The sequence below is a fragment of the Taudactylus pleione genome, unplaced genomic scaffold (assembly GCF_031769625.1).
Source record: "Taudactylus pleione unplaced genomic scaffold, aTauple2 ptg000386l, whole genome shotgun sequence".
Taxonomy (NCBI): Eukaryota; Metazoa; Chordata; class Amphibia; order Anura; family Myobatrachidae; genus Taudactylus; species Taudactylus pleione.
In genome coordinates, this window is record NW_028284787.1 from 8251938 (window position 1) to 8269310 (window position 17373).

At 44.9% G+C, this 17373-nt stretch overlaps 2 protein-coding genes and 1 pseudogene across 2 annotated transcripts in view; 2 read left to right on the plus strand and 1 right to left on the minus strand.

Moving 5' to 3' along the window:
* Positions 1–17373, minus strand: part of NKD2 (NKD inhibitor of Wnt signaling pathway 2) — a 126546-nt gene that overhangs the window by 42901 nt on the left and 66272 nt on the right. The window lies entirely within an intron of this gene.
* Positions 7029–8833, plus strand: LOC148507716 (uncharacterized). The gene is given in 2 exon segments (XM_088445668.1): positions 7029–7205; positions 7208–8833. Coding segments are annotated over 2 exon segments (1803 nt in total).
* Positions 8860–17373, plus strand: part of LOC148507717 (uncharacterized) — a 34669-nt pseudogene continuing 26155 nt past the window's right edge.

The following is a 17373-nucleotide window of genomic DNA, read 5'->3' on the forward strand; positions in this document are numbered from 1 at the left end:
CATCTAATTTTATATTATTTCCAATATGCATTGCATTTTGGATTCAAACTTTAGTTTGTGTTTTATTAAATCGATTTTGGTGCAATGTATTATTTTTTATTACTACATTGATATTTTCTAAAAGTGTTCTACAGTATGCTGCCAATTTTGGAGATTAGTCATTTTAATTCTATTTTTACTAACTATTTTTGGGTCCTGTTTTGCAATTCTATGTGTTTTGTTTGTTTAACCAATGTCTTTGTGAGGTGCCAGATCCCTCTATCTTTAGAAGTTGCAGTCAGTTCCCTTATAGTGTGCATTGCTTACTTACTATTTGGTAGTAGCAACATATTAGAGCATTCAAAGGGTTCTCGTGTCATTCGTTGGGAGCTTGATATCCACTAGTTCAGTGCTGGTGCCACATTCAAGTAATGTTATGGATCTTGTTTAATCTCCTCAAGCAAAAAATCTTGTGTTTGCACCATAGTTACCTACTCTTTATCTGGCCTCCCTGGCAGAGTACACAGAGGGGAGAGGCAGGTTGCCACTGTTGGGGGTGATCCTGGGCAAATAACATCATTATGGCCCTGGAGCACAGTGCCACACATTGTGGCATCAGTCTGGGGAGAGCAGGATCATGATGCCATGATTCAAGGAGAACAAGTGTAAAATCTGTCCAGGGATGGAAGTAGCACCTTCGAAGGCACACTCTCCACCACCACTGCTTTCTACTTTGAGTTTGGGATATCATAGCTCAGCTCCACTCATCACTGATATTTTATGAGCATCAGCTGGTACGGTAGGAAAAGAACATAGTTGTCTACTCTCCCAGAATGTCCAGGAGACTCACACATTTCAGAGAATTCTCCCTGACTCCCAGGAGAGCAAGGAACACTACCAGATCCTTGCCACTTGCCTAGTAAAGTGGATAGACTTGTTGACGCAATTCAAAGCAAACTGTGTCAGCATGGCCCTGCCACAGGTCAGACAGATAGAAATATATCAGTGATAATATAATCATTCTTTATTTCAGACATTCTAGGGGTTATTTAGCTTTAATTGTGAAGGATAATTAATTTACAGCGCCGGTACAGGGCTTTATTGCGCCCCTGTGCCCGCCATGCTCCCTGAGAGCGTTATATCAAGCGATACTGGCTGCAGGGTGCCGTTCCAGGCAACAACTACTTCAAAACTCTGGCACCAAGCTATAAATGTATATATACAATCAGTGGCGTAACTAGGGCAGAGCGAGCAGGGCACGTGCCCTGGGCGCTGTGACAGGCTCTGCAGATGGGGGAGCCGCTGGCCAGAGCATCGTACCCGCCCGCCCCGTCCATCTTATATTGCCGTCTGTGAAGAGCATATACTACCGTTGAGCCTCACTGGCTGCCCCGCCTACCTTATTACATCGATCGCCTTCCCCTATTTGTGCTATGTGATGGTATTAATATTATATAGGGGAGAGGGCACTGTACAGTGATATATGAGGGGGAACAACACAGCTCCCAGCACACACTGACATGTGGTATTATTATTACATAGGGGGAGGGGACTGTACAGTAATACATGAGAGGGAATAACACAGCTCCCATCACACACTGATATGTGGTGGTATTTTTATTGTATGGGGGGGGCTGTACAGTGATATATGAGGTGGAATAACACAGCTCCCAGCACACACTGATATGTGGTATTATTATATAAGGAGGAGGGGACTGTACAGTGATATATTAGAGGGAATAACACAGCTCCCAGTACCGCCCGCCACAGACTCACCATTGTGCCGCCAAGCAAGGCCCATGGTGTTTGGCAGAATGACTGCACCTCCCACCTTGCTGCCGGGAGCGCAACAACAGCCTCACATGACATCACACTCCCTGTCCTGCCAGGAAGAAGAGCCCCGGTGCCTGCCTGTCCTCACCGTCGCCAGCTCAGCCAGACAGAAGGCATAGGTGAGGGCAGCTGGCAGTTACCGGGGGAGGGGAGAAAAAGAGAGAGAGAAAGAAGGGAGGGAGGACAAAGAGAAACACAGAATGAAGGGGGGGGAGGCTGTTTGAGTGAGTGAAGAGTGAAGGGAGGGGGAGACAGAGATACAGAGTGAAGGGGGACGGTGAGAGACGCAGGCTGAACATGATGGTGTAGCAGGGAGAGATTATGGTGTGGCAGAGAGATGACACAGGGCGATGATGGTGTGGCTGAGAGACAACGCAAAGAGGAGATGATGGTGTGGCTGAGAGACAATGCAAAGAGGAGATGATGGTGTGGCTGAGAGACGACGCAAGGGGGAGATGATGGTGTGCCTGAGAGACGACGCAAGGGGGAGATGATGGGGCAGGAAGTGGCACATGTGGCAAGAGTCTGGTTGATCTATTGTTGTATGATGATGACCTTGTTAATATTCCTACACAAACAGGCATCTTCCAGACCATGTTATCCTACAAGAATAGTGAATACCGACTGAAGACGAATCTGCCCAGAGGGGATACATTTCTTCAGTGGTTCCCCATTGTGAGAAACCACCATATAGGTAAGGTGCATATAAAATGAAAAGGAATGTTCCCAGCAGGTCCGGCGCTAGGTGTCTCGGCACCCAGCGCCGTCCCACTCACTACGCCCTCCCCCTGTGCATACATTATTCATGCAACCGAAGGGGTGGAAACATTATTCACGCAACCAAAGTGGTGGGGGGCAGGGCATTCCTACTGATGGACCCTGGAACCCCTGTGCGACCGCACAACCCGGAACATACCTGGAGCTGGCCCTGGTTCCCAGAGTGAGGAAAAACGGTGGTGTGCCTTGTTGACACACCCCACATGTTTTTTGTTATTTTTTTGCCCTAACACTAACCCTAATTCTCCCCTTAGTGTCTAACCCTAAGCCCTAACCCTAACCGTCGGGGTAAGTGCCTAACCCTAACCGTCGGGGTAAGTGCCTAACCCTAACCGTCAGGGTAAGTGCCTAACCCTAACCGTCAGGGTAAGTGCCTAACCCTAACCGTCGGGGTAAGTGCCTAACCCTAACCGTCAGGGTAAGTGCAAAACCCTCCGGTGTGTGCCTAACCCTAAAAAAAAAAAAAAAGACGACCATATGTATGTCGACCTAATGACCATGTCGACATTCAGTCCCTGTCGACCTATTGCCTGTCTATCTTCCATTGTCTACCCAAACGTATCTAGACAATGTAGACCTAATGACCGGATACCGGAGCAGCAACAGTGCCACCTACAAGGCTTGCACAACCCTAGTTAAAGCCCTAAGAATGTATAACTATTATGTCAACAATGTAAACAGTATATTTTATATTTTTACAATTGTATAACATATTTTATGCAACCCTTAATTTTCCATTTTAAATAACAATTACAACGCAAACTGTGAAATTAACCTTATATGATATATTAAACATTGCATATTACTTTGAATAAAAAATAGATATATTAACTGTACTAAATATTAATATCATCACCAAAAGGAAACCTTTTGTAATAAAGTGTTATTATAAATAATAATGTAGTTTAAGGTTGGACATCAAGAGGAGCAAATTATCAACAGCCATCTCATAATCCACAGAGTAAATTGTCAGTTTAGAATTAGAATATCTGGAACACATTTTATAAAATGTCTGAATGGCACCCCTGCACCTATATGTGAATTGTTCATGTTGTATTGTATTGCTAATTAGGTGAATCCAACCAAAAAGGTATATTTCAGGTGTATTGGAAACGAGAAACATTTGCAAATACATGTATTATATGCTCGGCGTGGACATGTGGTATGCATTGTGATCTTCTGTAAGTTGTACGTGTGTGTATGTACAGTGTATGTATATATATATATATATATATATATATATATTTTCACAGGATATAAGTAAAAAAAATATGGGATGAGTCCCTGAAAAAAATTAGAACATTGAGAAGCTTTAAGCCTGTGAGGTGAAAAGCCATTAATCACTACTGTACTCAATTTGGTTTGACTGGACATAGTATTAGTCGTATGATTATGAATAGGTGTAGTAACAAACACTATAATAAACCCTGTGTGTCTGAAACTTTTACAGCACAATACTGTTTTTTTTGTTTTTTTACTTTTTAGTTCAATGTATTTTGAAAACTAAATACAAATACGTTCAAGTTTTCTGCTTATATTAAGTGACAAAGCCAAAAAATTTACTGGCATTATTAAATCTGCTCTAGATCTTTATTATTTTCTTTTTATTTGCTGGCATACAGAAACCAGATGTGATTTTTGTGGCTCAACTTTCAGCAGCTATTTCCTAAGTTCTAAGATAGAGCAGCCTTTGGCTTCCAGGCACTAGAAACTTGAGAGACAGGACTTTCATATTGGCCTGTATCCCCTGGTCCTGTGATCAAAGCAGGCTGATGTCTGGCAAGTATCCCTGCAAGAAATATGCTTCAATGATCAAAGTTTATCCTCTCGTATTCTTAGCATGCTAGAAAAATGCTTTCAGAATGCATCCATGTTCTTTTTACTTTTAAGTTACATGATAGGAAATTTATATAAATTAAGTGTGTAAGAAAGGTTAATATAAACAAACACATAAATCAACTTTTTTGTACATCATCATGCTTTGCTATTAATAGATAAAATATAAAAAATGGCTTATGTTCAATTATGAGGTATAAAATAAAGGAGTACTATATAAACTTGTATTTATTTTTTTACTATATAAACTTCATTGTCAAATCCTATAGATTGTAAGCTTGCAAGCAGGGCCCTCTTACCTCTATGTCTGTCTGTTATTACCCTGTTTTGTTCTATCAATGTTTCCAATTGTAAAGCGCAACGGAATATGCTGCGCTATATAAGAAACTGTTAATAAATAAATAAAAATAAATAAATAAATGTTAACGTGGGTGTCTAAAGTCATAAAAGGTGCAATTTGACTGAAGAAAAGAAATATATGAGGACTGGAGTTCACAAATATGCAAGTGGTGTGTCTGGCAGTTTCTCTGGGTATTGTCCATAAAGAGCCTTTCACTGTCATGGTTTTCAATGAGTTCTGAATCTGCTTTACGCTTCAGTGTTTAATGACAAATTAAATTCTTATTCAATCTAAAAATGCTCCAAGTGAGAGGAAAAATAGTTTTCTATGGGATTATTATGTTCTGTGTCACTATGGTATGTACCATCTAAAAGCATAAGGCTGACGTGGCATTATATAACTGCCTGTGCTACACCACCCTAAGGAATTAAGAGTTATAGATGAAACACAAAAGATAGAGATGAACCACTGTTTAGGTAGAACATAAAAAAAACCACAATTTTTATTTAAAAAAATGCTCACAGATGCATATGTTGTGTTATTTGTTGCAACAGTAAAAAACACAATATAGTATAGCCAAAAGCATTATATTCAATACAATATATATTCAAAATATCCATAAATACCAAATTTATAACAGGCACATAAATGGCAGTCCAGCCCTATTTAAACTATATATGCACTTATGTTTGTGAATATGATAACCACTATATAAAAGCACAGCTCATAGGAACACATCAAGTCCCTGATAACAATTCTCCCTTCGTCAATTCAGAATATGTATCCCAACAAAACATCAATATAGAAACTGATGCTGAGACATGAATCCCACATGGAATGTTAATGTTATGTGTGTACTCACCTATAGATCGGTGCAACCAATACTGCCAAATGTTAATTATTAATCAGGTCTGAAAAGTCACAACCATGATCTGGCCTGGTAATGACCAGGGCCCGAATCCGATGCATGATATGATATGGACCGTCTGATGTTAGGCCTTGTGACGGCTTATGTACCCCCCCCTCCAGCGTGATACAAGCCCGGCCCAAAATGGTATACTGTTTATAGCCTGTTTCTGCTTTCCTGTGTATTGGACATTAATAGGACCTTATATCAAGGAGTCTGACCATGTTATGTTACTGTGTGTTATATGTAGAAGGTGTATATACAAGTGTTTGGGGCTATCAGTGTGTAATATCTCTAAAGCCTGGTATCTGTGTATGCCTGCTGATATCCCCACAGCCCCCTCTCTCTAAGCTCTAGACAGGAAGCTAGAATCAGCTGAATGGCATGTGACATCACAAATGACTATGAGGGGTTAACAGGGACTCCTTCTATAGTCCCAGGGGAGCCAGCCCTCTTATCAACATGATTAAGATTCCTTTGTACAAAAGTGGCCATTGCGAGACTGGCTGGCACCGAAATCCACAGGGGGAAGCAGGGAATGACATGCTCACTAACTGCTCAGTACCCAGCCCCTGCGTTCAAACCAACCAATACTAGGGATCAGGGGTGGCACCTAACCATGGGAACATCAGAGGTTTCATAATGGCAAGTGCAAGGGTTTTGAGGAAGTTCTGACCTGAGGGTAGCGTAGGGTAGAAGTAGTGTGCATGTGTAAAATAAAGGTATCGTTATACCTTTGCTATTTTGTTGATTCCTTTGCAATCTAAAGGGACTCATAAAGGACCCGGGGTACTGTGTGAGAGAGAGCTATAACCCTTCTGCCCTTCTTAAGGCGGTATACGGCAAAAGGGCAAAAATAACGCACACATAACCCCAGGACCTCACATTTGGTGGCAAGCGGTGGGATCGCACAGCCCGAAGGCGGGAGAGCTAGGGGTTCGTATCGTGGTACGACCAGGCTCTGAATACACAATAGCCAGTAACTGGCCAGTATTGGCTCACTTTGGAGGGAACCAGAAACCATAATTCCTAGCAGAGGGTGCCCAGAGGTAGTGAAAGAGGAACATGTGTGAGGACACTAAGCGGGAGCGAAGTTCGTTTGAGTGTCGGCATACCATGCAAATGAGGGAACGGAGGAGTGTGCTGTGTCCCAGAAACAGAAGATGGAGTGAGGGGGTCCCGTAAGTGATGCAGACTGAAGCCCTACTGCCACGTGAGTGTCGGCTTGTCTGGAGGGGACATACCCTGCAAGCGAGGGAACGGAGGAGTGTGCCATGTCCCAGAAACGGAGGATGGAAGGGGGGTCCAGCAAAGTGACGCAGACCGGAGCCCTACTGTCACATCCCGTTTGGAAAAATGGCCCCAAGGAGGGGAAAGAAGTGCGCAAAGAGAGGTCGGAAGTGCCTCAAGCCTCCCAGGACAGTAAAAGTTGTGGATGAGAAATCCTCGTGGTGTCGGCTGGCTGAGGAATGGGACCTGAGAAGTCCATCCACAAAGATGCAGCCCATTCAGGAGAATTGGGATGAAGTGTGTCAGTGAAGTGAACTCGCTTGTGGATAGGAGCCACTACAGACGAGAAAATGGAAAACCTGATAGGTGAGTTCATGCAGTGTAAGAGTGATGCTGCAGAAGAAAATCTGCTGGATACGTTGGAGTGGAAACAGTTCATGACAGAAGTAAGTAACTCTACGTGCCAGATATGGCAGAGAAGCCAGGCCGCTGAAGCCAGAGCACTGGCTAAAATGGTTCCTGGGAAGGAGCCAGTGAACAGAACCCAGAGGGAAGAAATGATGGTGCCACCCGGGTGGATGACCGATGGGTCCACTGCAGGGTTACAAGGTGGGGATACGGAAGAAATGCTGGTGGCCGAATCCAGCAATCCATTAGCAAAAATGAGTCTGGAGGAACTAATTGCAGAATGGCAGCTCCGCAGCCACATCCCCACCCAAGGCTGCGCACACAGCACTCTTATCCGATGGGTGCATGATCAGCAGGACAACCCAATCAATGCCTTCAGTGTGTATAGGGAATGGGTCCTTAGTCCAGGAGAGCTGAACAGTGACCTGGAGCAGCTGCAATGTCTCCTACAATGCTTTGAGGATGCTGAGGATGAAGCAGTAGCACAGGGACAGCTGAATTCCCTGAGGTGGCTGGACCAGCGTCTCAGAGTGGAGGTGGAAGTGTGCGGTCTGCAGCAATTTATGTCTATTGAAAAAGTTGCAGAACCAGTCACCCCACTGACACCAGAGGAATTATCAGAACTGTTCCCATTTACTGACTTAGAAAATTACACATTTACTGCAGAGTGTCAGTACAATATGGCACCAGGGCCATGTGACTCACAAAGGCCACTGACATCAGAGACTGTAATTCTGGCAGAGCAGAACCCGGAAGAGGAGGTTTATTCCCTCTACAATGTGCCTGCAAATATATTGGATCCTGATGCTGGGTGCCCATGCGGTATGGATGGACCGACGCAGCAGAGGCCTGGAGCAGGTCAAGCAGAGCCAGAGAAGGGGGTAAGTGCTGCTTCAGAAAATACCCCCATAGCCGACCATAGCTCAGAGACTTTAACTATTATTGCAGAAGTTACAATGCAAAAGGCAGGGGAGAAGGAAGTACAATGTGGCCCTTCTCCCCTCAACTCTGTTAAAAGCCCAGAGCAGATCAATGAAGCAGGCTCAGAGGAAAATGCGATTGGAGTAGTGATTACAGGATTCTTTGACCCACTGGGGGATCAGGACGATGCCACGGGCAGTATACTGAAAAAGGAGTCTGTTCAGAACCAGCCACAAGATGCCCGGGAAGAATCATCGCTTCCCAGCTATGTGCAACTGAGTGAAAGGGATAAAGCATCCAGGGCCGAGATGGCGACGCCAGCAGTCCAGCCCCACGATAACATCCCACCAGTCCCTCAGCCGGCCGGGCTTGGGGAGGAGAGCGCAACAGTGACCAAGATGGAGAACACCCCAGGTGAGACCCAGTTATTAATCCCTGAGAGGGGGCAGAGGCTTTTGAGGGGGGAGCCCGGGGTGAAAAAGTGCAGAAGCTCCCTGCTCCCCTGCAGCCAACTTCAGCCCTTTTATTGGATGCAGACAAAGACCTCCAGTCCGGGCCTACCCCTGGCAGGCTCCCTGACGTGTGCCTGGTGCCCCAGATAATGATCCTCCCTGATGCGCCAGAGGCGATGGGAGTGAGGCCCCAGAAAGAAGAGGGGGAGAAGGGACGAATCTCTGAGGTGGGCTGCACCCCACTGAGGAGGGTGATTGAACCCAGGGCTTGTGACTCTGGAGGAAGTTGTAAAAACCTTGAACTGCTGAGCCGAGCTCCCCCAGATCCAGAGAAAGGGCCGGTGGGCTCAGAAGGCAAATTGAGTCTGCAAATGTTTGACCCATGTGGACCAGGTGTGATCTCTACCAACTGGGTAGAATAATGTTAGGGACACTTACATGCAGTGGCTGGAAAAAGTGTGGGTGGTGTGTGATGGCCTATGTATCACCCCCCCCTCCAGCGTGATACAAGCCTGCTATTCAGCCCGTCCCAAAATGGTATACTTTTTACAACCTGTTTTTGCTTTCCTGTGTATTGGACATTAATAGGACCTTATATCAAGGGAGTCTGACCATGTTGTGTTACTGTGTGTTATATGTAGAAACTGTATATACAAGTGTTTGTGCCTATCAGTGTGTAATATCTCTAAAGCCTGGTATCTGTGTATGCCTGCTGATATCCCCACAGCCCCCCTCTCTCTAAGCTCTAGACAGGAAACTAGAATCAGCTGAATGGCATGTAACATCACAAATGACTATGAGGGGTTAACAGGGACTGCTTCTACAGCCCCAGGGGAGCCAGCCCTCTTATCAACATGATTAAGTTTCCTTTGTACCAAAATGGCCATTGCGAGACTGGCTGGCACCGAAAGCACTGGGAAGCAGGGGATGACATGCTCACTAACTGCTCAGTACCGAGCCCCTGCATTCAAACCAACCAATACTAGGGATCAGGGGTGACACCTAACCGTGGGAACATCAGAGGTTTCATAATGGCAAGTACAAGGGTTTTGAGGAAGTTCTGACCTGAGACCTGAGGTAGCGGAGTTCCTAGTCTGAGTGGCAGGACCCAGGCTGGGCAAAGGAGTCGGGAGATCCTGCCAGCCTGCTATCCATGGAGCCCAAGCATACACTCCCACCGGAGCAATCCTGTGGTGTGGGACTGGTGCGCTAGCCAGAGCTAGGTGACTGGTCTGCACGCCCCGCTCTTAGCGAGCAGAGGACGATCAGGCCAAGCGTCCGGGAACCGCAAGTCGGGGACGAAGAAGCCATTTCCCGGAGAAGCGTGGAGCCACACAGCAGCCTCACACAAGTGTGGTGTCCCCAGCCGAGGCGTGTAAGCCGGACGGAATAGCTGTCCACCTTTCTAATACTAACGGGGCCTCTGTTATAGGGACCATGTGTCTGGGTTCCCCAAGGTTTAGCTAATACTACTGGCATTTCTGTATATATTTGTATAATAGTGTGTAGTTGCTGATTTTACATGTAGAAGTAGTGTGTAGGTGTAAAATAAAGGTATTGTTATACCTTTGCTATTATGTCGTTTCCTGTGCAATCTAAAGGGACTCATAAAGGACCCGGGCTGTGCGAGAGAGAGCTATAACCCTTCTGCCTTTTTGAAGGCAGTATACGGTGAAAGGGCGAAAATAACGCACGCATAAACCCGGGATCCTCACAGGCCTTTTCATATGCAAAAGCTGGAGCTCCAGATAATTAGTACTGCAGCAGGCAAAATATGTCATTCCACGAAAGGTCTGCTGCTGGAGCCACTGAAGATGTCTACTTGTATGTGCCTGCAAGATGAGAATCTATCATCCAGATGGACTCTTACGTTATACTGTGTACACATTAGACGATGGTTGGGGCAATGTTCTGCTGGGAAACCTTGGGTTCTGGCATTCATGTTGATGCTACTTTGACACATACCACCTACCTAAACATTGTAGCAGACCAAGTACACCCTTTCATGACAATGATATTCCCAGATGGTAGTGGCCTCTTTCAGCAGGCTAACGTGCTCTGCCACACTGCAAAAAATGTTCAGGAATGGTTTGAGAAACATGACAAATAGTGGTGTTGACTCAATTCCAAAGATCCCAATCCAACTGAGCATCTGTGATATGTACTGAAAAAACAAGTCTGAGCCCGGGAGGCGAAAACTCGCAACTTGCAGGAGTTACAGGACCTACTGCTAATGTGTTGATACCAGATACCACAGGACACCTTCAGAGGTCTTATGGAGCCGATGCACCGACAGGTCAGGGCTGTTTAGTGGCACAATGGTGACCTACACATTATTAGGCAGATGATTTTAATGTTATGGCTAATGGCTGTATACAGTTTAAATTAGGCTGGACAGACATTTACATGCCTGCTATAAAGTTGATATTTGAAGTTTGTACTATATTGAATATAATGCTTATTGTGTTTCTTACTATTGCAACAAATAGCACAAGACATGCGTATGAGCTTTTTTTGTAATATTTATATATATATATATATATATATATATATATATAAAACATTTATCACATTATACCCAAGCACTGGTTCATCTTTGTCTTTTATGTTACTTCTACTTAGCATCTGGGTGAAATTTTTTAATTATATACACACAGTTTTATACAGCACCCAATGTTAGTAGTTGAAGAAATGCAGCATTCTATATGACAGATGCTTTCATAAATATTTTAGTATATGTATGTCAATATATTATTGGAGAGAGGAACTGTTAGCAGAGATTAATACAATTTAAAATTATAAAGGAAACGGTCACATTGTAGAATGTACTGTGTAGCAAGAACATAACAAGGGGCCAATGCACGGTTGAATGCAAGTCGGCTGTAATTACACCTGCATTGCCAGCACACCAAATATTAGGATAGTTGCCCGTATGCTGAGTTATATGCATCTACTCAACTGAGATGCCCGTATCAATTGTATGTTGGTTTCCCAGCTGTCATCATTATCAGTGTGTACTTGTACGAGCCCTATCCCTGGTACAATTTCTGAAGACAGACGTTTCTATGTTTACGCATAATTGAGTTGAGGAAGACTCTGAATCATTGGCTATGCGCAGTATAAAAGCAGTGCAAGATCCATCCGCAAAACTGACTTGTGTACAGCTCTGAATATGCCCTAAAATGTGCAGACTTTGTATGTGTGTATTATATTTAAAATATAAAGTTTATTCTTAATTTGTTAATTATTTTAATATTAAGCTAAAGCAGTTCACTACAGTGCTTACTGAGCATTCTCTAGAGATTGCACTTCCTGACGTCTCTCTATATCCTATATCATTCCTGGGACAGATATTAAATGAATGACTACTGCTTACATTATTCGGAACAATAGCCGTCTTTGATGCTGAAGCAAGGTCCTGTGGGATCCCAGTTATACTTCTCAGCTTTAAAACGGTTTCAAAGTAAATATTTTTCTAGCACTCTGTGCCACACCACCACCATCTTTAATTGATATACTGTATTAACAGCTCTGACTAGAAGCCTTAAGGGATTTTTTTCCTCATAAAACTACTTTCAAATTCCCATTAGCCTTATAAAGACCTTTATTTATTTTTGCCAATCAACATTTGATATTTTTATGTTGTCCCATAAGAGGCAAAATACTGTGTGTAATGTAAGTGCAAAATTAATATTTAAATTAAAAAATTTTCTTGTCTACTTAATTTGCACTGAAATTAACTATGATTTTTACAAACTTGTGCCTAACATATTTGCCTGTTCTCTGTCTCATTTGGGAAGACCATGGGCTAGATTAGATTTAATATCCAATGGTGAGCGGTACAATAATGAGTGTCTGCAGGCAGGGGTGCCGAGAGCCGAGACGGGGAGAGAGAGGATACTAATTACCATGGCCAGGGCATGCTGGAGGGGCCCGGCGCCGCCCCCCCTCCCTATTACCTAACAGCAGCCCAGCCCAGCAGCAGCCTCCTATACCTGTGTGTTGGGGGGTGATCACACTGATCGCGTCCCCCTGGCTTTGCCCCGGGCTGAGAGGCTCACAGCGCCCCCTCCCCATCGCCGCTAAGCGCCACTGCAAAAATAAAAATGTTTTAATGGAAAGGGGGCATAGCCACGTCTCCCTCGATTAGGCCATGCCCCCTTCTCCGGCTCTCATCGTCCCTGTCTGCAGGCAACAGTGAAGCATGGTGGAGGTTCCTTGCAAGTTTATGGCTGCATTTCAGCAAATGGAGTTGGGGTTTTTGTCAGGATTAAAGGTGTCCTCAATGCTGGGAAATACAGGCAGGTACTTATCCATCATGCAATACCATCAGCGTGTAGTCTGATTGGCTCCAAATTTATTCTGCATCAGGACAATGACCCCAAACAAACATACAGCTAATGTCATTAAGAACTATCTTCAGCGTAAAGAAGACCAAGGAGTCCTGGAAGTGATTATATAGCCCCCATAGAGCCCTGATCTCAACATCATCGAGTCTGTCTGGGATTACATGAAGAGACAGAAGGATCTGAGCAAGCCTACATCCCCAGAAGTTCTGTGGTTAGTTCTCCTTGATGTTTGGAACAACCTCAGTTCGTCCCTCCCCGCGTTGACACCTGGTGCGGCAAAGCCGTGCACCGACAAAAGGGGAGTGGCCTCATCGACAGGGGGTGTGGCCTTGTAGCTGAACCCCCTTCTCATCACTGGTGGTGATGGGTGCCGGAGGTGCGGACTGCCCTGTGTGCAGTGCCGGCTCCCTCACAGTGTCAGGAGTCGAGTGCTGCAACCACTATATATACTAGTGACCCACCTTGGCTTAGCACGGGAGCAATTTTTAATTTACGCCGATAGTCTTTTTTAACCAAGGTCTTATAGATGACAATAGTAGTTTTTCCTCCTGACGTCAACACAAAAAGATTTCGTTTTAATGTGACATGCAAGAGGTCCATCTAAAGTTGTCCAAGAGAAAAGCAGTGTCCACTTAGGTCAACTCCAGCCACATTGAGTATCTGTTCCTGTGCTTTATTTTTTGTCTTGCCAAAGCAGACTCTTATTGGGAATTGGACTTATTTAAAATTAAAGAATCGTTTTTCATATAAATGAAATAAGAACATTTAAATAAGGGAATAACTGAAATTTTGTATCGGTAAACAGGGCTTACCTCAATGTTTCTGGAAAAACCAGATAATACATATCAATCTCTGCATGGTATAAAATAAAGTCCATCTTTGTGATATATCTTGAACGGTTTAGGCAACGTAAACCAAGTAAGCGATTGGACGTCTGATTTTTCATTGACCTGCTTCACTAAAATCGTCCCTACTCTACTCCCTTTTGTTTCATACACCTAAACCTTCCTCGACAAATGCTCTATAGCACAGGTTCTCAAACTCGCTCCTCAGGACCCCAAACAGTGCATGTACTCCAGGTCTCCTCACTGAATCACAAATTAAATAATTAGCTCTGCCTCTGGACCTGCTAGGTGACCTGGAAAATGTGAACTGTGTGCGTGGGTCCTGAGGACAGAGTTTGAGAACCACTACTATAGAAAAGTAAAAACTGCATCAAAATCCATCCAGTGGTTCTAGAGATTTTCCCAAACAAATAGACTGACAGACACCTACCAGGGACTTTATTTTATACTGTGTATAGCTATATACAGTGGCATCACAAGGGGGTGCGGGTTTCAGCCGACAAGGGGCAGGAGCCAGGTGCTGCACTGTAGCATTATGTGCAGCACTTGGCTCCCGACACAGTTCGAGAGACGGCACTTTGAAACAGACTTGTCCCGGGGCCAGCCTGCATCTCCTGGACCCCCGGAGTGACTAAAATGGGGGTTCAGGCCGTGAGGCCACACCTCTACCCATGAAGCCACACCCCCTTTTTTTGCCGACATGCGGCTTTGCCCCATGCACAACAGCCCTCCATGCCCCTATCCGCACCAGGTGTCACTTCAGGGATGGCTCTGGCTGTGTATATATATATATACATATACATATATATATATACATATACATATACACACACACACACTATATATATATATATATATACTGTGTATATATGTGTGTGTATATATAAAGGTATGTTATAAGTACAGAAATCCTACTAACATGATTAGACACACCGTGGGGGCCTATTCATCATCATAGGCTGAATGGCCCCCGATGATTAAGTAATGATCTCGCTGCGAGGGATATTTAAGTATCCAACTTGCTGCAGCGGAAACTTTGTGCTGGCAGGGGAGGTAGTGAGAAGGAGGCGGAGGGATCTGCTCAGAACTCCTTCCTATAGAAAAGAGCGGGGATCCAAGAACAAGCGCCATATGAAGATGGCGCTTGTTCTTGCAAGCAAACTCCGAAAACTGTCAGTTTTCGGAGTTTGCTGTATATCAGGTGGTCTATTTGGGATCCCTGATGATGAATGGCTCAGTAACTAAAATGTGCAGTAACTAGCGTTTCCGCAGTACCAGATTAAGGTCCACATGGGCATGGAGCTGATGTTTATGAAGGGCCTATTGTGTGCTGTCGCAGGGGTTGAGTCCAATGCCGTGGGGGTGTGACTTGTGATGTAGGCATGTAGTCTACACAAGGTGTGTGGTCTGTGCCATGGGATGTAGCTAATACCATGGAGGTGGGGATTGGAAAGTGCGCTCGCCAGCAACCACACATATAATCCAAGACACCCAAGCAACCATTGCACCCACAGGGCGAGCGCACTTTCTAATCCCCACCTTCTCTATCTAGCTACCACGCAGGACCCGGTACTCCTGCGAATAGGAAAGTGCAGCACCCCTACCACACATCAGCCACATCCCAGACCCCAACACCACTCCCCATCTGCCCACACAGTATATTGCAGTCTAACCAAACCATTACCACCATGGAGGACATATCTACCACCTACCTTCAACAATCTCAATCTTCCTTCCCTCTTCACTCATATGAAGCCTGCACCACCTGTTACTTAATATAAAACAACAAAAGCGTAGGAGAGGGTACCCAAAAATATTAGCTATCCCTCACATTAATATACGGGGGTGCCAGTTACCAAGCTCCGGAAGCTAATGCCATCTGAAGATGTCTCTAGACCAGAGGTTCCCAAACTTTTTTGACTCACGGCGCCCTAGAGTATCAGAATTGTTTTCATGGCACAGCTAAGCCAAAAGTTTCTCATTGAGAAATTCAGAAAAAATAAATAAATCAAGTAAATTGTGCTTTCTTGTCATCCTTAGATTCAGTTATGTGGTAGTAGACAGGTTTGTCCTTCTGTTTGTCCACATATTTACATTACATTGACTATAAATAATTTGATTTTGTGCTAGACCACGGCACACAGTTTGGGAACCACTGCTCTAGACATTGTAGCCTATAGGCTACAGTCTGCAAAAAGTAGTGGGAGAGGGATCTGTAGGATCCCTCTTCACTCATGCATGCATGGTCAGCAGACTGCACATGTGCAGGGAAGGGCTCCTATCAAAACCCCTGTCCATCCATGTGATTCTTGATGCATACTGGCGGTACAATTTCTTATTGCCGTGATAAGCAGCAATAAGAAATGATAATTATCGGGTCTAAAACCAAATAAATAATAAATGGTTCCCATAGTGTATTATATCCACATGTATGTACATATAAATTATATACCACGTGTGAAATATGGGAGAAAAACCCAAACCGTCCTCTATAATGATGAATGTGTTAGCACCCTCCTGTCGTCAGGGCTGGCCCGAGCCTAATATTTTTGGTAAGCGAAGATACATTATGGCGACCCCTGGCGGAACTTGCACACACCGAAGGTGCATGCAACCGACAAAGAAAAGGGATGTGGTCACATGGGAAAAGCCATAATCACGAGCGCCGCCCCGTAATTCCAATCATGCTGGGTACATGCCCAGTGTTGGGCATGCTCCCAGTCCCTTTCTCCAGTCAATAGATGCCGCATTCATGCGCATGGCATCTATTCACTTTGTCGCCAAAATAGGGATGGTTGGGAGGTATACTAATGGAAAAGGTCTCAAAAGAAAGGGGCGTGGTCACACAATAGTATCCCAAATTCAAACTACACCACACAGTAGCACAATCATATTCACATTACACCGCACATAGTGCCCCTGATTCACATTACACCACACCTTATTTATGTTCTGACATACAGTAGGGCCCCTTTTACACAATGCCAACATTAGTGCCCCTTATACACAAAGAACCTCATTCAGAGGCGCTTGCAAAAAGCAAGCGCTCGCTCTGAATGAGGGTCGACGCTTTTTTTTTTTAAACTGGACTCTTGGCCACTCGCTAAGCTGTGGGTGACCACCCACAGCTTTTGCGAGCGGCCAGGTAATGTTGCGAGCATCGGGCTTGCGACGAGACCTTTGTGGTAGGGTCTCGTCTGCCGCAAGCCCCAGTGAGCTTCCTGCTTAAATAGAGCAGGAAGCTCACTACTGACAACACGAGTGATGCCAGTAGGGCCGCCCACAAATGGCAGGTGTTCCTTCAGGAACGCCTCAGTTTGTCCTGCCATCCCCCCTCCCCCCTCCCCGCCTACAAAACGGGGCGAGCTGTCTATCAACTATCAGAGCCAAAAGCACTCCCACTGACATCACTAGTGATGTCAGTGGGGCCGGACCCAGACGGTAGGCGTTCCCATGGGAACGCCTCCGTCTGGGCAGCAACGCCCCTGGCACGCCC